The sequence below is a fragment of the Helianthus annuus genome, chromosome 4 (assembly GCF_002127325.2).
Source record: "Helianthus annuus cultivar XRQ/B chromosome 4, HanXRQr2.0-SUNRISE, whole genome shotgun sequence".
In the NCBI taxonomy this organism is placed as follows: Eukaryota; Viridiplantae; Streptophyta; class Magnoliopsida; order Asterales; family Asteraceae; genus Helianthus; species Helianthus annuus.
Window position 1 is genome coordinate 166,773,024 of NC_035436.2, and position 21,637 is coordinate 166,794,660.

The 21,637-nt window shown below is 38.1% G+C and overlaps 1 protein-coding gene across 1 annotated transcript; it reads right to left on the reverse strand.

The window, feature by feature from the left end:
* Positions 1-2,958: 2,958 nt before the first annotated feature.
* LOC110933888 lies at positions 2,959-4,280 on the reverse strand. Its single transcript, XM_022177091.1, has 3 exons — positions 4,223-4,280; positions 3,999-4,097; positions 2,959-3,920 (listed from the first exon to the last, which is right to left on the reverse strand). Exons 1-3 carry the CDS (start codon positions 4,278-4,280, stop codon positions 2,959-2,961), a joined length of 1,119 nt encoding a protein of 372 aa, XP_022032783.1.
* Between the last annotated feature and the right edge of the window lie 17,357 nt (positions 4,281-21,637).

Sequence of the window (21,637 nt, forward strand, 5' to 3'; positions counted from 1 at the left end):
CAAGAAACATGCTCAAAAACATGTCGGATGTCGGCTCGTTTGGTCGTACGGTCACGTTGTTCGTCTAATTACGACGGAACACGAACGGACGCGAAAAACAATCCAAATTGCGCGACGAATGGAATTTTATCGTGCCACACACCAAAATAAAATATTTTAGTGTTTACATAAATTTTTGGATATCCGGATATATACAGAACGTAAGATATGCGCGAAAATGCAAACTTGTGCACTTTTTGACACTTTTAGTCCCCGCATGACTTAAAAGTTTATTTTTGCGCACTAAACACCTCCAAGCCTATATCTAAGCTATATAAAGGATAAATAGGGTATGTTAAACTCATGGTCATATTCCGGAAGGTCTGATATCCTATGAAATGACATACTTTTGCAGTTTGACGCAAATACTCCTTTAATTGCGCAAAGTAGCGCGAAATGCCGTTTAATGATATCCAAGCCTTCCGTGGCCAATAATTGGCATTCCCAAGCATATAATTAAATATTACTACACTCTCGTTCGCTTAGATGGTCACCGAAAGGAGTAGATTCAAAAGTTGACGCTTTAGGTCCCTCTATTGCGCAAACTTGCGCATCTCATCATTTAATAGCGTTGAAGCCTCATCAAATCCATATTAGGCATTTATGAGAGTATTATTAAACATCACGATGCTTCGGGTTTGCTAAAAGGTCATTCAGAGGTATAATTAAACATATTGACATTTTTAGTCCCTCTAACTTGCAAAGTTGCGTGTAACTTTACTTATAGGCATAAAAACCTTAGATGGCCAATAGTTGGCATTCCCGAGAGTATAATCAAATATCATGAAGTTCCCGGTTTGTTAAAAGGTCACTCAGAGGTAAGAATTAACATGTTGACGCTTTTAATCCTTCATCGCGCAAACTTTTAATTAATTACGCAAATGGCTACACTCGATCGACAAGTGGCTCATTTGTGAGCATAATCATCGTGAGAGGTTATTTAGAAACTTATTTTAGGTATGCTAACACTTCCAGTCCTTTCATAATCAAAGTTTTCGATTTTTCGAAAAATTAGTCCCTAAATTTCAATGTTTGACTTCATTAGGGTTCATTACACGTGTCGATACATCATTGGTCGTGATTTTACGAGGTGTTACACCATCCAAGCCCACCGGTCTCTTTGATCGGACAACAAAACCGAGGCCAGTAAGATCTGGAGCTGGCCCAAATCATCTATCTCAGGCCCAACAACCAGCGGCCTTTTCCACTGCCCAGCAAACCCATTCTGATACGTACCTTCTTCTATTCGATCTTTTATCTTGCGTCTTTTGTCTTTTTCCAACTGAAATAATCTGGGGAAGATTTCCTTTAACGGTTCACTTGCAGCCCACAGATCTAACCAAAGAGAAATACTATCCCCTTTTCCAGGGATTCCTTTAAAGAAACTTCTGAGCGGAGATTGATCGATTATTGTTCTAGCTAGGACCTTTACTATATTATTCCACACATCACCCAGATTGCTTCAAGCTGGAATGAAATCCCAATTCCGATTTGCTACTATGAATAGAAATGACAATCCTTTTCCGTAAACTATTTTCTGCTGATTATACCGCCATCCCCATTTGGTTAGCAAAGCCACATCGGTATTCCCGAGCCCACCTTCATCTTTAGATAAAGCCACTTTTTCCAACGCCACCCAATGCATTTTATGAGCTTCATTTGAACCCCCCCCCCCATAAGAACCGTTTAATCATTTTCTCGAGATCATCTATCATCTATAACTTTACAATGGGCTTTATAGATCGAAAAATAATAGTTTGGAAGGCTCTCTAAAACTTCTTTGATTAAAACTAACCTTCCTCCAATAGATAGCGAGTCCGCTTTCCATTTTGATAGGCGCGTTTCCAACACATCATAGACCTGTTTCCAATTGTTGATTCGATTCATATTCGCCCCGACCATGATTCCCAAATACTTGTAAGGAAGCTCCTCCGCTTTACACCCAACCTTTAAAGCTTTCTCTTCCACCTCTGACAAACTCACACCGACACGAAACATATTGGACTTAGAAAGATTAATTTTCAAACCCGAGCATATGTGGAAGACCCGTAAAATTCTTGCTTCATTAATAACATTTTTGGTGAGCCATTCGCCAAGGAAAATGGCATCGTCTACGTTAAGAGATGCGTAAGCATATGACCCTCTATCTTAACTTTAATTCCTTTAAAAACGTCTTCATTGCTCGTCCTTTCCATCATACACGAAAAAGCCTCCATAACCAACAAGAATAAAAAAGGAGATATGGGATCCCCTTGTCTCATACCTTTGCCACAAAAAATTCAAATGTGAGAGAGCCGTTCACCAAGATAGACGATATCGCTGATTTAGGGATCCCAAAAATCCAATTGCACAATAAATCCCGGAAACCCATTTGTCTCATAACATCGATCACGAAACGCCAATTTACGTTGTCGTAAGCCTTCTCAAAATCGATCTTTAAAAAGAAGGCCTTTTTCTTACTCTTTTTGCACCAAGATATGATTTCATTCATAATAAGAGGTCCGTCAAGAACAGATTTACTTTTCAAAACGCTAATTGCGACTCAGATATCGCATTCCCAGTCACCTTTCTGAGGCAGTTAGCAAGGACCTTGGAAATGATCTTGCTAATTATCCCAATAAGGTTAATTGGGCGAAAATTGTTCAACTCCACCAGATCTTTGACTTTGGGAACCAAGGTAATAAACGACGAAACACATCCCACATTAATATTACTTACCTTGTAGAATGATCCATAAACCTCCGAAAATCCGTTTTGAATAAACTCCAAAAATGCTTGATGAATTTCATGTTAAACCTATCCGGACCGGGGGCCTGATCGTCCCCACATTCGAAACTCGCCTCCTTTATTTCCATGTTTGAGAAAGGTTCTACAATCTTCTACTTTCTTCATCCTCCAACTTTTTGAAATTATTACATGTCAGCGCAGGCCGAGTCTGATGCTCTTCCACAAACCTCTTCTTAAAGAAGTTAAAAATCTCTTTTTGACTTTCTTCGGCTTCGTGACCCAATTACCATTGATAAGAACTCCTGGAATCAAATAGTTCGTCTTTCTGTTATTGATAATGCCATGAAAGAATCTTGAGTTTTCGTCACCATCGATGGCCCACTTAACATGGGATCTCTGTCTAAGGTCTTCACCCTTTTTCATACTTAGCTCTTTAAGAACTTTATTACATTCTGAAAACATCCATTCTTCCTCCTCTGAAAGTAGTCTATTTTCCAGCAATTCTTCAAGTTTTTCAACCTCCGATCTGGCTAAGTTCTCTTCCTCCTCATATTTTTTGACCATTTCGTCTCTCCAATCTTTTATCCGATTCCTAATATGAGCGAGTTTTTTCGTAAAAAACACATTCGGGTCTCCACTGAAAAGGAAAGAGTTTGCGGCAGTTATTACCACCTCTTTAAACCCGGGCTTTCCCAGCCATGAATTATACGTTCTGAAGGGCTTAGGCCCAAAGTTATCAAGTCTGATTGTGAGAATTAGCGTACCATGATCCGAGAATAAGTTATGAAGGACACAGAGATGAGCCACAAGCCATTTGTTGAAGAAACTCGGGCACACCGACATTCTCTCTATTTTACTAAGTTTCCTGCCATTGTCTCGGACACACGTAAATTGCCTACCTTGCATATTATATTCTAAGAGCCCCATATTGTGTATAAAGCTATTAAAATTTCTCGCACATCTAGCTTTGAAAGCACAGTTCCTTCTTTTTTTCTTAAATCTCACCGCATTAAAGTCCCCAACAACTATCCACATCCCGAAAGAATTCACAATCTCCGAATGAATAGCATCCCACAAAGCCTCTTTTTCGTTAAGGCTTTGGGGCGTGTAAATATTAGCCACATTTAGATCTTCATTACTTCCTTTTAATCGGCCTTGAAAAATTAGAAAGTTCGTATTCTTAACATATTCCTTGTAGTAAAAAAGTATCGAGTCTCAAATACAAAGAATACCTCTGGAGTGACCAACCGAACCTACCGAATCCGACCCAAATCTTTTGTTTCCCCAAACTTTAGATAAATCGAACTTAGAAACATCTTCGTGTTTTGTTTCTTGGATACAGACAAAATCAATTTTATGCTTAGATTTCAACCCCCTGACCCAAGGTAACTTATCTTCTTCCCCCATGCCATTGAGATTTAAAGATAGAAAATTCATTGATAACACACATTATTACCTTCACCAACAATTGTTTCTCTCACCAGATCCCCAAAATTACCCAAGTCCGCACACATCTTTACACCAATTTCCACTGTAGCTTCACATTCAACCTCGAGATTCCCATTGGCAGCCAGAATTGTGTGGATACTAGTGGGGAATACTCAACTTCCTCTTCCACCGGAGTAAACGACTGATGAGAATTGGCCCTGATGTTCAGATCGATGTCACTTCTTCCTTTCCGGTTATTCCCCTCTTCATTTCTATCTGTTGTCTGTGATAACACTTTCCAGTTATTAAGAAAACGATCTAGGTCAAAAGGGTCTGATATTGAAGGCCTGGGCGTTTTCTGGGTGTCCCTCAACAGATGGGCTTGTACTAATCTCTTTAGATCTATTTCTTAATGGACTTTTAATAGTGGGGCACCTCTTAGGATTCTTATTATTTTCAACTGCCCCAAAAACATAAAATTCCTTTTCTCTGCCATCATTAAAACTTGCCTTGGGCCCGACCTCATTGCATGCACTAATCGTTGGAGTTTGAGGATCCCCATGTTGATTTGCCTTTTCGTTTCCCGACGTCACCTCCTGAGATTCCACCTCCGGTGACTCAACCTCTGGTGTTTTCTCATCTTCCTTATTCCGGTAATCCTCCGTTTTAGTGTCCACCACCATGAACATTTTGTCTTCCTCTGCCACTGTCTTGTATTCCATAATTCCTAAGCTCTCCGGCACCCGATCATCGTTTTCTTCCAAAATCCAGACTTTGAAACTTCTATTCTTCCTATTCAATGTCCTAAATCTTTGATTTCATCGCTGTCTCCAACTAGAACACCGACACAAACCATCGACAAGTCACTATCATCTAACGATAGTTGCGCCGGTTGGACAGTCATTCAAAACTGCTCAGCAACGGCGTCGAAAACCTTGTTATCTGCCAAGTGTAGTGGGACACCATACAACTTCAGCCAAGCCACTCTTTCAAATGGTAATGTTTGGCCTTCCCACATGTCCAGGACAGTGAACCATCTCTTCCATAATTCTTGATTCATAAGAAAATCTGTTGCTTCTTTGGCTTCCTTGAATTTAAGGCACAGGGAAATGCGTCCTACATATTGTATTTCCACACCACCGAAACCTTCCTCGTATAGGATTTTATCCGTCCTAACGGGGGTGGGGATATCAATCATTCTGCCAATAACGGCCCTTCCGTGAAGGGAGTGGGAGGAAAGCCTTAACGTCCTTCGACACGTATATCGTTCTTGCTGCATCAACCTCACCGGAGCTTGATGTACCCCCAAGTCTTTTTTCTTCCGGAACAGATTAGCGTACATTGCACCGCCCTTCCTCACATAATTATTAAAGCCCTGGTAAGCCTGCTGCTGTTCTGGTTGTGTTTGTTTCTGCTTAATAGGTTGTTTTTCGGGGTTTTTAATTGGTTGAGCATCTTCCATCATCAAGCCAGCATTCTCTATAGCAAATTTTGCTATATTGACTCTGAGTTTAAAATTTCCCATCTTCGTTCCATTCATGGCCTGCTCCAACTCCTTCGTATTTTTGACATTCTTGAAAGTGACAAAGGCAAATCTATTCCCTTCTTTGTTTTTCTTTCTAGCAATCTACGTCCCGGTAACCTCCCCAAAGAATCCTAGGAAGTTAGAGACCTCCCACGGCATACAGCCCACTGGCAGGTTAGTGACATAGTATTTCGCCACGTTCCTGTTAGCCTTCTTATCTTCATGTCTGTCTCTGTTGTTCCGGTGATTTGGAACATCCTGTCATTCCTCTTCTTCTCTCCCTCCTCAAGGAATCTCGTAATTTATTGATAATAATAAGATAAACTTTAAAAACCCAAGATGTGAATGGATGAATCAAAATCCTAATTAGAATGAAAGGTTGAATCCAGATTCGCAACCATTAAGCGGATCGATGTAACCTCCCACGCTAATCAGAGTTAGTCTTCATCGTCGAGCACTCTTGGCGTTTTTAGGGTTTTTTTTAAGAAAAGGTCAGGTTTGATTTCTAAAGTTGCGTCTACAATTTTTTTAGTTAGTTTTTATTAAGCTTTGGGTTGCTTCGACTAATATTGGTTGGTTTGCAGGTTTGGCTTTGGGCAGTGTAGCCAGGCGTTTTTTATTAGTGCGGTTATTATTTTCTTGCTTGTTCAGGATTATTTTCTGTCTGCGTTACCGAGATCCAAAGTAAAGAATTACTCAGTTTGAGATAATGGATGATGACGGTAAGATCACGATAGAAAAATTTGTTGAGAAGAAGTTTGGTTGATGGAAGATGCAGGTTAAAACATTACTTTGTCAGAAACACTTAGATGCAGTGCTTGAGGATGAAAAACCAGAAAAAAATGTCACAAACAGATTGGGATAGGACGGATAAGAAAGCCAGAGCTGTGATAACGCTTTCTCTATAGGAGAATGTTTCATTTAATATTCAGAAGCAGGCCTTATCTAGAGGAATGATGACAACATTATCGAACATGTATGAGAAGCCATCTGCAACAAACAAGGTTTATCTTATTCGAGAGCTTATGAAAACTAGGATAAGGGAAGGTGATTTACTAACAGCGCACATCAATAACCTAAACTCGATCTTGTCTCATTGGGTGTCTGTGAATATCAACTTTGATGATGAGGTCCAAGCCTTATTGTTATTGTCCTCGTTACCGGATAGTTGGTCCAGAACTGTAACTATTGTTACGAGCTCTTCAGATATGAGTAAGTTCACGTTTGCAAAGATGCGGGATCTTATTCTGGGCGAAGACGTCAGATGAAGAAATTCAGGTGGATCATCGGGTAAATTAATGCATGTTGGTAGAGGAAGGAAGAATAACAGAAGTAGTAGCAGTAAGAACAAAGAGAATATCCAGTCTAGGGCTCGGAATGATGTAACCAATTAGAACTATAAAGAGGTTTGACATTCAGGAATCAATGTCCAAATGAAAGGAAAGAAGTTAATGCTGCAGTAGACAACTCATATGATGAAACTTTGATTTGTAGTGTGGAGAGTAGTGTGGATTCCTGGGTCATGGATTTTGGTGTTTCATTTCACACTACCCATAGCGGTGAAGCATTACCGAATTTGAAAAGGAGGTGATTTCAGTAAGGTAAGGCTTGCGAAGAATGATGTTCTTGATGTTATGAGCATGGGTTACATGGATTTAATTACTTCAGCCGGTTCATGGACTTTAAAGGATGTTCGGGTGATTCCAAACTTGAAGAAATAGTTGATTTTTGTTGGGCAGTTGGATGAACAAGGGCGGTTAAATTTAGGAACGAGCAGTGAAAAGTTGTTAAAGGTAATCTTGTCATAACTAGAGGAAGAGAGATCAAGTTCGCTTTACATGGTTAGTATACTGTCTGAAGGAGAGACTATCCCAGTTCAGAAGAAGACCAAAGTTAGGTTCAAAGAATCTTGCGGGCATAAGAAGGTTGTCTTTGCAAGTGAGAAACCTAGAGTCACCGGTCAGATTTAGGATGAACAAGCGAGGAAAGGTTCAGGTAGACCAGTAAGAGGTTTTCGTGGAAGTAGGAGCACGAGTTGTGCTTCAGTCAGAGTTCTTAGACGACATTGGGTCAGGAGAACCAATGTCCCAGTTGATAAAATCTCTCTAGTGGATTACTTGCTGAATATGGAGAGTGTTTGTTTTCAAGGTGTTCCAGGATCCAACAGTTTGTGTTAGTGCGAGCTGGTAAGGATTAAGGATGGGTCAAGGGCAGGTTGGGCCGTGACTGATATGTTGGAGCTTGGGGGAGCTTCAACGGGCCTTCAGGTTAACTGATGAGAAGGCCGCTACAACCAGGAAGATGAGGAAGATTATAAGAGATACAAGTGTTCGTAGCGGAAGGCAGTTTAAAGATTATCAAACCTCCAAGTGGGAGATTGTTGGGTTTGTGGAGCCTTGATTTGGGCCGAAAAGAAGATAAATTAATGTGGCAGATTAATTAATAAGAAGACTTGGCCCCTTTAGTTTTCTTGTTCATTAAGATTGTAACCCTAGATCTATCATATATTTTATCATGTACTTCTAATATCATCATCACGATTACGAGTGGGCAGAAAGCACTAATAAAAGTATCCTGGTTGCTGCCCGTAGACGTAGGTCAGCCGACCAAACCACATAAAGCTCGCGTGTTCATATTCGTTTATTTTTTTCTTGCAGTTTCGTTTGTGTTTGTGTGTGCTTTTTGAGAGATCGAATCCTAACAATACATTGGTCACATACTATATTAACAAGTATGATTACCCACACCCCGCAGGAGGACGGGTTGATTTTAAACAAATCGTGAATGAAAACGTAAATGCAATGTTAAAAAATAACTTTACACTGCAGAATAAAGTAATGTTTCCAAACCCAAAATCACGATCTAGCGTGTTAAACATCGGGTCGTTAGGATAAAAACTGTAAAAAATTTGAAAAAGAAAATACATGTTAAACATCCAATCGTTAGTACAAACACAATAAAATTTACAAAAATATATGCGCTAAATAACGATTACGCAATACCACAACTCACATTGTAGCAAATGCGTTGAATTGTGGAAAAAATGGATTTCGAATATGTGTACAACTTTATTGACGTGTACATAGGTATTTAGACTACAAGGTATGGTGATGGACCATTCTTGGAGGATGATCCGCCACGTAGGCGCCACGTCATATTCCTCCCAAAGATGGTCCATCCTCCAAAACTAGAGGGCATGGTAGGATGGTCCTAGTCATAGTCCTCCACCACTTTTTATGTTTTTTTTTTATTTTTTTTAGTATTCTATTTTTTTTAACATTTAACAAATATGCTAACAAAATATTTTCATTAATATTAAACCCCATTACATAAACATAAAAAAAACATAAACTTAAAAAAAAAAAACCAAAGACTTAATAAAAATAAACATAGAGTTAAATAATTTGATGTTTTTTCATGATGTCGTGTTGTAATTTTTTCAACATCGAACGTTTCGGCTCGGGTTCTTCCTCGACATTCATCGATATTATTTCCCATTCTTTGAGCCGAATTTTTTCATCGGAAATTCGGATTTTCTCATTCGCCAATCGGACCTTCTCGCGTAACTTTTCTTCCGATACACGACTTTTTTCTTCGACGGCCCGCTCCTTCGCCTTCGTCTTTTGGGCCGAGACGTCGTTGTACATTTTTAAGTGTTCCATAAACTCAACCATGTTCGGGTCCACATTTTCCTTTTCTTTTCCCTTGGCCCGCTCCTTCTTTGATTTGTCTCGGCCCGTTGGACGCTCCGGTTCACGTACGTTGTACTCCTCTTCGTCAAAGTCGGCGTCAGCATTTAAGTTTATGTGACACCTCGCGTCCGATCCACCGGCGCTAAAACTACCCGTTTCCGATGTTTTTTGGCGTTTCGCCATCACCACCTCGTTGGGAATAGGCCTCCATTTTGGTTCGTCTTTTACAACCATCCACGCGCGAACGTGAGGAAAGTTGGTATTACCATTCTTTTCCTTATACTTTTCCAACGCCATTTTGAACACATCCTCGTCGTTCCACCCGCTACGACGGTCACTTGTATATAATTTATTATATTCCTCGCAAACCTATTGATGGACGAGTTCATTTTCCGCCACTTTGAGGAGACCGAGTCGACATCTCGATACGGGCCTTAGTCCATAAAGACGAGAAACTTGGCCAATACCTTGGACCAAAACCCCTCACCCGATTGGTTATTACCTATAAAAAACAAACAAAATATATAAAGTGTTAACATAATAATAAACAAAAAAATTTAAAACTTTAAAACTAATAAACTAAAAACCTACTGTAAAAAAAAATTAAAACTTTAAAACTAATAAACAAATAAACCAACTGTTAACAAAAAAAAAATACAACTTTAAAAAAAAACAAACTGTCGGGTAAGAAAAAAAAATTTAACTTTAAAAAATTTTAACTTTAAAAAATGTAAACTTTAAAAAATTTAAACTTTAAAAAAAATACGAACCTTTTATCGGGTTGTCAGAAGTGCCAATGAAAGCCTTGGCTAAGGCTTCTTCTTCGATTGGTGTCCACTTAGTCGCCTTCGGTTTCGACGGTTGATCACCCACCACTTGCTTGCCTTTGTTTCGTTTTCCTTTCCCTTTAGGCGGTTGGGTTTCGGGAACAATCTCCACATCGTCTTTGGGTTCGGATTGGGTCGGGATCGGTTGAGGTTGAACGGGTGGTGTGGGGATCGGTTGAGGTTGAACGGGTGGGAAGTTCGAAGCACCCCGCATCATCATTTGTTGAAGGGCTTGATTTTGGGAGATTTGAGCGAATTGGTTTGGCGAGTGTTGGAATGAAGCAAACGCATTCGATGAATATTGCGAGAATTGGTTCGGTTCTAGCGTCGGATAATATCCCGGAACCGAGAAAACATTAGGTTGGGTCGGATTGTTGGGATTATTCGGGTTGTTCGGAGTGTTCGGGTTGTCCGGGTTGTTGAACGGATCCATGAAAAAGTGTAAAAAGGTTTATAGTGGAAGAAGGTTTATAAAAATTATTTGAGAGAGAGATGAATTTTGGAGTTAATTTGGTGATTGAAAGTGAAAATGGAAGGTAAATATATATATTTTAAATTTGTGACCGTTTGTTTTTTTTCAAAATTAGGAATTTTTGTTTTTTTTAATTAACGGTCGAAATCATAAATGATGGGCCCCACTTTTGGACCGTCTCAAACGGCGAAGAAGAGACGGAGAAGCCGCGACGTGGGGGGCGGCATGATGTTTGGTGCGTCGCCGGTCCAAGACGATGTGGGTACAAACCCCATACCGAGTAGCCTTAGATGACTTTTACGTTAACAAGGGAAACTCTGTTTTAAAACGTATTTAAGAATAAGTATGTCACAACTGTAAACAAAAATAAGGAAACATATAAGTATGACACATGTTAACTTATAATTGGCCAACTTATAAGTTACCACGTGTCCCGCCCATAATTGAAGTCATGATCTGAATTGTGGGGGTTGAAGGTGGTCTTGTCAGGAAATGAAGAACTCATCGGAGATGGGAATGGTTGTTGCCACTGGATGAGTGGTGGTAGTTGTGCTCTGTTGGCGGTGAAGGTCACAGATAAGTGTGAGAGAGAGAGATATGACTCATAGTTTGTACTCCGTTGCTTTCTTGTTTGTATCATAATTTCTTAAAAAGCTGTAATAAAGTGACATTTGAATCAATGAGATATCGAAAATTGTTTATACCGACATCCCATTGATTGATTATATATTATAATGTAACAACCATTGATTTATTCTATCTAAGACACCACATGGTTTAGTTATGTAATTTTTTCATCTTATTATGTATTACTAATATGGTTGTAAAAGTCTCGCCTAGGCTCCGAGTACTCCTCGAGTACTCGCTACAAGGTAGGTTGCCGAGGCACGAGTACTGGTCTCGCAGGCCAATTACTCCCCAAGTAATCTCCGCCTAAGCCGAGTACTTCCCGAGTACTCCCGAATCCGACTAGGGAGCGCCTAGCGACTTTTGCAACCATGATTACTAATAGTTACTTCTCTTGATTCACAAAGTCAAAGCAAACTGGTTTGACAATGCTTTACAAAAGGTGCATACGACGATCAGAGGATATATGTGTATCCAATTACCCTAAAAAGTATTGATTTTAATAATTGTCATATTCGACTCGACAATATACGTATCTAACCTAAATAGGTAGAGTAAGTAGGTATCAACCCATAATAAGCATATAATGTTCCTAATATATTTTGGTTTGACCAAAAAAGTAAAAGCCAAAGAGTTTGATTGAAGATAAAATAAACTAAATTAAAACCAAATTAAGGAATATGTATAAAAATCAATAGGTAGCTAGCACACTGCACATTCAATCATTTTTGGTGGTTTGTTCACCATTTGTTATCATAATGTATGATATGGATATTCAAGTGGTTAGATATCACCATAAGATTATTTATAACACATACTAAAGATATGTTAAATGCAGGTTTTAATATGAAAAATATAGGTATTTGTAAATCCCACATTGGTTGAGGAGGAGAAAGAAACCTTCCTTATAAGGGAGTGAAAATCTTCTCTACCAAGACGCATTTTGTCTGGACGAGCAACTCGTCGGGTTAAAACAAAACCGTGAGTTCCTGGATGGGCAACCCATCGGCGGCAAAACGGATAATATCTTACAACGGTTTACTTGATCTGTTATAAATGGTATCAGAGCCAAGGGCCGGGCAACGAGGCCTTCCTTATAAAGGAGTGGAAAGCTTCTCTATCAAGACGTGTTTTGTCTGGGCGAGCAACTCGTCTGGTGTAAACAAAACCGTGAGTTCCTGGATGGGCAACTCATCGGGGGCAAAGCGGACAATTTCTTAACACGATTTACTTGGGCTGTTACTGTATTAGAGATATTCTTACACGAATATATTATTATTATTATTATTATTATTATTATTATTATTATTATTATTATTATTATTATTAACAAAAAGTGACGAGGTTACTTCGTTACTTCAGATACACTAGTTTTTGAATGGCGATACACGCACTCCTTAGTGATATACCACCTAAATACCCACAATAGGGTTTAAACTCTCACCACTTGGTTGAGGACAATTTACCAAGGCCATTGGGCCAACGACCTCTTATTACTTGAGATACACTTAGCAGTACATAGGTAATTATAATAGTTAACCAACTATTATTAAAAAAAAATTAAATATTTGATATTATAGGATTACAAGTCAATAAGTGGATATGTATGGTGCAATTATATCCTAAAAGTAATCCATATAACACTTATTGTTAGACCCACCATTGTATCTAGCCTTATCATCTCAAACAAATGTGGAGAAGAGGTTGAATGCATATGGAAATTTGTGGAAGACATTCCAAAATGGTTAAAGACAATGTTGGCCATATGTGTACCTTGTGATAGTCAATCAACGATATTTTCCTTTGCCACTCTTTAAATTGTCACTTTGTCAGTATTTTTAAATGTTGTCTTGTAGTCTTGTGCCATTACTAGTGGAAAGTTCTAAAACCCTTAAAAAAGTAAAAAAACAAAGGGACAAAATAGGCTTTATATAATAAGACAAAATTGTACATTCATATGGCATATGCTATTCATTGTTTATTTTCTTATGTTTTGATAATTAGTCAATCTTTGTTCTCGAACTGCCACATACAATGGGTGATGCCCTCGTGACTAGTAAAGGTTGCCTTTAGACATCATATACAATGGATATTTCTCTTCTTTTTTTTAAGATTGGAATCCCATCATAGTCTATCATTACTGGCTAGGTGGTCTTCCTGAATATATATACTATATCTCTGTCGATCTCCTTTTCTGAATTCAGATTCTTGAAAACATATTATTGAAAAGGAAGAACTAGATTAAATTTTGATAAAGATATTAAGTGGATATGGCGGCTGGGTAATATTAGTTTATCTTTATCAACTATAAATCTTGGAACTTTATACTATGATGAGCCATCATTCTGTCATATATTAGCTTTTTGCTTTTGAGAACCAACTTGTTTGTGTTTTCTTATCTTTATACTTATTAAAAGAGGATATGGCCTGGCATAAGAAAAGCTGGCTCTTAGACAAGCCAACTCAGCTTTTATTATGTCATTGTTACATCAACATCCCACTTTATTTTTTTTAAATCATTTCATTTATTTAAAATGCTAATCATATCTATTGCCCATTTTGAAATTCAACGGCCCGCCCCTTTCTGAAGCCACATTTCCCTCCTCTCTGGTGATTTTTAAACCTAAATTTCTCCAGCACCATATGATTGTAGCCATAGTGGTGATGAAGATCAGCTGCTGATAATCTAGTAGTCAAGAGTTTGGTGTTGAAGATCATTTGGGCTGTGATGATGACCTGGTAGTCATCAGTTCACACAACAAAAATCAGCTAAAAACTTAACAAATCACTAACATTGAAAACCTAATAACCAGCAATTGATGAGCAATTTCTTCCACAGTCGTATTCTTCGAATCCATACAGTAATATTGTGACGTCGTTGGTGCGAGAGCTTCCGTTGTCGCAATTATCACGATTGAATATTAGGTCTATGCCGGAGCTGTTCTCTTAAGTTTTTTAATGTGAGTTATTTGAAACATTCAGTTTTCAGTTATTTTAAGATGTGTTACTGGAATATGGTGATTTGTTTTGGTGTTTTGTTATGTAGGTGTTTAGGCGTCTGCTGAATATCGAAGTTGAGCTCTTTGTGTAGGAGTTTGAGACGGGTTTGATTACGCTGAATGGTACTTTGAGTGACATTCATATTCCATTGTTAAAGGTTGGTATGGTGTGCCTTGGATAAAGTATTATTGTCGTTCATTACTTTACATATGATGTTTAGGAAGATCTAATGATAATCACAATATAGTCAGTTGACGATAATAATTGTCGGTGTTTGCATTTAGCATTTAAATATTTAATTCTGTGTTTTGTTTCAGGCAGTGTACATGTGGACTTTAGGGTGATGTCACTATTGAGATTGAGAAGCCTCCTCTTAAGTTTTTTAATGTGAGTTATTTGAAACATTCAGTTTTCTGTTATTTTAAGCTGTGTTACTAGAATATGGTGATTTGTTTTGGTGTTTTGTTATGCAGTTGTTTAGGCGTCTGTTGAATATTGAAGTTGAGTTCTCTATGTAGGAGTTTGAGACGGATTTGATTACGATGAATGGTAGTTTGAGTGACATTCATATTCCATTGTTAAAGGTTGGTATGGTATGCCTTGGATAAAGTATTATTGTCGTTCATTACTTTACATATGATGTTTAGGAAGATTTAGTGATAATCACAATACAGTCACTTGATGATAATAATTATCGGTGTTTGCATTTAGCATTTAAATATTTAATTATGTGTTTTGTTTCAAGCAGTGTACAAGTGGACTTCCGGGTGATGTTGTAACGCCTCGGAAAAATTATATCGAATCATATGGCAACACGTGTCCAATCAACTCTCAAATATGCCAAATTATATGTGGACAATATTGTGTCTTTACATGGAGTGCCGATATCTATGGTATCCGATAGAGATACTAGATACACATCTCATTTTTGGAAAAGTTTCCAACAATCTTTGGGCACACGATTAAATTTCAGTACAGCTTACCATTTACAGACTGATGGAGCGAGTGAGCGTACCATTCAAACATTGGAAGATATGCTGAGAGCATGCGTCATTGATTTAGATGGTAGTTGGGATGAAGGCCACTCCATTTGAAGCATTGAATGGGAGAAAATGTAGAATGCCCGTTTGTTTGGCCGAAGTTGGAGAAAGCCAACTATCAGGGCCCGAGATAGTCCTGGAGACCACGGACAAGATTATTCAAATCCGTGACAGGTTCAATGTTGCTCGTGATAAGTAGAAGAACTATGCTAATAAGAGGTGAAAACCTCTTAAGTTCCAAATTGGGGACAAAGTTTTATTGAAAGTATCATCCTGGAAAAGTTTGATGAGATTTTGAAAGAAGGGCAAGTTGAGCCCGAGATACATTGGACCATTCGAAATAACTAAATGTGTCGGTTCCGTAGCTTATATACTTAAGCTACCTAAGGAACTCAGTGGAATCCATGATGTGTTCCACATATCTAATTTAAAGAAATATCTAGCCGATAAGTTGCTAGCAATGTCGCACCATGATGTGCAGATTGATGAAAACCTGAGGTTTATTGAGAAACTGATTTCGATCGAGGATTGGCAGGTTAAGAAGCTCTGAAAGAAAAATGATCCCCATCGTGAAAGTCAAATGGGATTCCCGTCGTGGCCTAGAATATACATGAGAGGTTGAGTCTAATATGTGACAAAAGTACCCCTATCTATTTGAATAAAATCTCGAGGACGAGATTTCTTTTAAGAGGGTGAGGATGCAACACCTCGGAAAAATTACATCGAATCATATGGCAACACGTGTCCAATCAACTCTCAAATATGCCATGTTATTGGACAAGAGGGACTATATGTGTAAAATTGTGGAAGATTAGATGTGGAGGGACCATTTATGTCAACATGCCAACTTTTTGGCCTTTGAGTGACCCAATTATGTCAACATGCCAACATAAGGCATTGATTTTACTTTATTTTGATAGACCTTACGGACCGTAAGGTTTATTACCTTACGGACTGTAAGCAGTTTGAATCTGTGGGCGCGCTAGGTCCTTATGGACCATAAGCCGCCTCCCCTTACAGTCCGTAAGGGGTACAACTAGCAGTTTTGGCAGACTGCCATGGCAGCCTACATTGTTTGCCACCTATGTCACGAATTGCCACCATTATTTTGCTTCGAACACCTCAATGGATACTAGTCCAACACTAGGGAATCATGAGAACACTTGGCATGACCTTAGGGATCATTTGCAACTATAAATAGCACCTCAAATGCACCCATTTTCCTTGCTCATTCACTTTTCTTTCTCTCTATCACTCTTCTGGAGTTTGCTTCTACTTAGAGGCCTCTTACTGAGTTCAATATTCCCCTAGAACACGTGTAAGTGTTCTTTCATAACTCTTTTCTTTTCTTAGGCTAAGTTCTTAGCCGAAAGTCAAGCAAATTGACTTTTTTTTTACTTTCGGTTATGACCATTATGGTCAAACCAATGTTTGAATCGAACGTGGCTACGTGATCATAATAAGGTAGGTGATAATCCCTTATGAGGGCACCTCCTGAAGATCACGCTAAGTTGGTCAAATGACGGGTCAAAGTTATGTTAAAATAAAAGTCAAAACTCAGATTTTCGAAAAATGTATAAAATGAGCTTATAAACGTCTAAACACCAATTTTTGACATTATATCAGTTGGTAAAACATATTAGGACATGTTAGATCGTGTCCAACCCGTCATTTCCGGCTTATAGCTTGGTTTGCAACCGAAAGTTTGACTTCTGCTTTGACTTACGATTCTAACCTGTTTTAGCTAAGTTAGCTACTGATTAAAAGTTGTGTTGTGATCATATTATTGAATGGAATAACCCTATGAGGTTATACCATTTGATCATGTTGGTGCATATTCTGTGACAACAGCTTAGTAGTTTAAATATTTAGTCTTTGAAAGCTTTAGCAGCGATAAAGATGTCCTTGCCATGTGGAATAAAACATACGTTTAATAGGTATGTGACTTCTAGAGAGTTGTGGAAAGCTTTGGAAACACGTTATCAAATCTCTTCAAGATCGAATACATATGATCAAGCATTAGTAGCTGAGTTTGCAGCTGTGAATATTGGAGAAGTATCTGCTGAGGTTGATGAAAAGAAGGAAGCTGATAAGGAAACTGCTGAAAAGAAGGAAGCAGAAGTTTCAAAGGGCTTAAATGATGTGAATGGACTTACAGCAGATGTGAAGATACTATCAGAATCTGTAAGTCATACATGTCTTAATTGCACTAAACTACATGGTAAAGTTAACAAACTATCGGAGCAAAACAAAACTATGTTAGCATTTTTAGAAAAGATAAAAGAGTCAAATGTTCTTTTGATATAAACTCAAATCAAATGAACACGAAATTAGCAGCTTAACAAGCAAAGTTAACGAACAGTCACAGATCATTGATTTGGCTCATGAAACTGTGAAAGAAATGACTAACGAGCTTTCAGAAAAGTGCACAGAATTGGCTGATGCACAAGCCAAAATTGTAGAACTTCAAGGTAAGTTAGACAAATTTGGAAAATCCTCGTTAGTCAGGACTCATATTCAAGAAAAATTGAAAAAGAGTAATGATAAAACAAGAGTAGGGTTTAGTAAAGCTTCATCTTCTAAAAATCAAGACTACTCCTTTTTACCAAATAAAGATGAGCTAACTGATTTTGTACCCACTGCACAAGTAGTAGTGAATCCGATAGCTGTGGACTTACCTACTAGTCCAGTTTCTTTGAAAGAATCTGTTGGGTCTAACTAAAGACGAAAATGTCAAAACATTTAAAAAGGGGTCCTATAAAAAGAAAGGTTATAAGAAAAGATCATGTTTTAAATGTCACAACAAAGGACACGTGGCAAGTTGTTGTCCTTTGAAGAAAGGTAAACAAAAAGTTGATGCGGTTAAGAATGGGAATCAGGTTGGGTCAAACAGTAGTGTAAAATCAAGTTTTCAGATAAATAAACCTGAATTTCAATCTAAACCTTCAACATCGAGAAGATTTGATAGACCGAGAAGCATTTCTCCACAATTTAGTCATTTTAGTGGTAAATCAAATCAGTCTCAAAATAGAAATTTTGGATATCAAAATCGATACCAAACTTTTGGTAATCGAAATTTTCAAAGAAGAAAAACAAACATAGTGGTTTTAGTAACTCAAATGTTCAACAACATCCAAAATTATTTCAGAATTCATGGTATGATAATGGGAGAAGAAGGTGTCAACATAATAATTTTCAAAGGTCAGAAAATCCGAGAGTTTATTGGAACTCTCGCAATCAAAGACCCAATGGAAATTATCAACTTGTTCAACAACGGGTAAAACATCCAAGACACCAGTAAGGTGTGATGGATATTCGTTATAAGCATCTTATATGGATTTACATGGTCGAACCAAAACCGGTAAGGCTTGGGTTCTCAAGTCTAACTGAGTTGTTGAGATTGTGCAGGATGAGCAAGAATGACCGGTTGATGTGTTTAACATTGGTTATTCCTGTAAAGCATCTGAGGTGAATAGTAGGTTAACCTTGGTAACGAACTATTTAATTCTGTGATTGTTATGAGTATTCTAAACTTCTAAAGTGAAAAACTTTTGTCAGGTTAAAGTAGGAGTCTGACTGTGTTTTTAAAACTTGTGTTTTTGAAACAGACTCCATAAAAACAAAATTTTAGGGGGAGAAATTTCCCTAAGCAAAAAAAAAAGTTTTGTTAATGAGTGTGTTTAGGGGGAGTAAGTTAAGTTAAAATAAAAAAATATAAAAACATTGAAAAATGAAAAATTGGAAAAGAGATTTCATGGTGTTAAAAAGAAAAATTGGAAAATCGTCCCTAATTGTTGTGTAACCGAATGGGATTGATTAGAGGTGAAAGGGCATCATAAATCCCCATTAAAAGGTGTAAGTTACACATTTACGTAGGTCAGCTCCGTAAGCTACGGTGGCCACCGTAGCTTATGGTGGCTTGGAATGGCTTACGGTGGCTTTAAACTGTCATACGGTGACAAAAAGTGTCAGTCGGCGCCGTAAGCTACGGCCCTTGCCGTAGCTTACGGCAGGCTTCAGCATGAAAACTTGTTTTCGGCATAACTTTTTCGTTTCAACTCCGTTTTCTTCACCGTTTTCGCCTACGTTCTCGTAATTTCGCCCTCTATCATGCTATCCTCTTAATTCTTCAATTCCAAAAATTGATTTTTTTCATTGATGCTCCAAATCACTTCCCTTTTAAGCTCTATTTGCACCTGCACGTCCAAACAACTAGTAGTTACCAAGTTCAAACAATTAAACGTGTAAAGCATGGGATTTTAATCTTTATAAGGCACTTAAGGGTTGTCCTACGGACCACCCGTCAACTATCGACTTCATATAAGTCCTATGAGGAACCAAGGATCGAACAACCGGATTCAAGCTTTGAGGATCCCAATCCTTTCTCTATCACCGAAGTGACCGATAGGATATTAGAACACATTAAAACTATCGAACGATGCATAAAAGAGTCTCGCGCAAGGGAAGAGGAGTCCCGTGCAAGAGAAGAATTAAAACAGGAAGAAACGATAGTTGAAGAGTTAAAAATGGAAGAACAAATAAGTGAAAAACCGACACATGAGTTAAACAACGAAAGAGGTGAGGTCGATAACGTTAAATTACAAGAAGAGTCTAATTTTGAAGAAATTAATCTCTTGTCACCTTCTTTTGAAAATCATTTTTTAGTAACCCCTCATGCTAAGTTTTTAAAAGAGCTAAACACTAACAGTAAAATTGAAGAGATGGTAAGTATTAAGTTAACTAATGATCAAACTTCGCTAATCAAAGAAGACCCTTTTGAAATTAACATTACACCGGTTCCATGTTTCTTTCAAAATTCATTTATTAGTAATATCACCATCGATAAAGATCTTTGTGTTAACATAATGCCTAACTACATTTTTGAAAAGCTAAGTATTAGTGATTTTGCTCCACTTCAAATACCCATTTTTCTATCCGATCGGAAAATAATAAAATCAATCGGTGTAGTTAAGAATGTCTTGGTTCAAGCAAATCAATTGGTTATTCCAACCGACTTTGTCATCCTCGATGACGCTCCTCTAGTCTTGGGAAAACCTTTTGTAAAAACTCATGAAGCTTTGAAAAACCGAAAATTCAACAATCTACCTCTTCAATTAGGGGCATTCAAAAGGAGCATAGATCTTGAGCGTTCAATGAAATATCCTTTTGGCAACAATGACCCCCTAATTGAAGATGAAGATGAGCCACCCGATACAACTGAAGAAGATGACCACTTTATTGAAGAAGAGGTCGCCATAGAACAAACCTTTAAGGTTCTTGAGCTAGATGAGCCACAAAATAAGGTGTCTACTAAAGACCCACCCATTGAGCTCAAAGAACTTCCTAAGGGTTTGGAATATGCTTTTCTAGACAAAGGGGGTAATTTACCTGTAATTATTTCGTCTAAATTAAGTAGCGTAGAAAAAGAAAAATTAGTTAATCTTCTAAAAAAACACAAAAATGCGATCGCCTGGAAGCTTGTAGATATTAAAGGAATAAATCCTTCCATGTGCACGCACAAAATTTTAATGAATGATGACTACAAAACAGTAATACAACCACAATGAAGAGTAAATCCAAATGTGCAAGAAGTGGTTAAAAACGAAGTCATCAAGCTACTTGACGCCGGACTAATCTATCCTATCTCCGATAGTCCATGGGTAAGTCCCGTCCAAGTAGTCCCAAAGAAAGGAGGCATGACGGTAATAACTAACGAAAAAAATGAATTAATCCCGACTAGAACCGTCACAGGATGGAGAGTTTGTATAGACTATAGACGATTAAATGAAGCAACAAGGAAAGACCACTTTCCTTTGCCCTTCATTGATCAAATGTTAGAACGATTATCCGGTCATAAATTTTACTGTTTCTTAGAAGGTTTTTCAGGTTACTTTCAAATCCCGATAGCACCTGAAGACCAAGAAAAGACGACTTTCACATGCCCCTACGGAACTTTCGCCTATCGACGCATGCCATTCGGTCTATGTAATGCACCTGCAACATTCCAACGTTGTATGGTAGCCATTTTCCATGACATGATAGAAAAGACAATGGAAGTCTTCATGGACGACTTTTCTATCTTTGGAGACTCATATGACCAATGCCTCGATAACCTTGAATGAATGCTATCCCGATGTGAGGAAACTAACCTCGCCCTTAACTAGGAAAAATGCCATTTCATGGTAACAGAGGGAATAGTACTCGGTCACAAAATCTCAAGCGAAGGAATGGAGGTTGATCGAGCAAAAATAGAAACTATT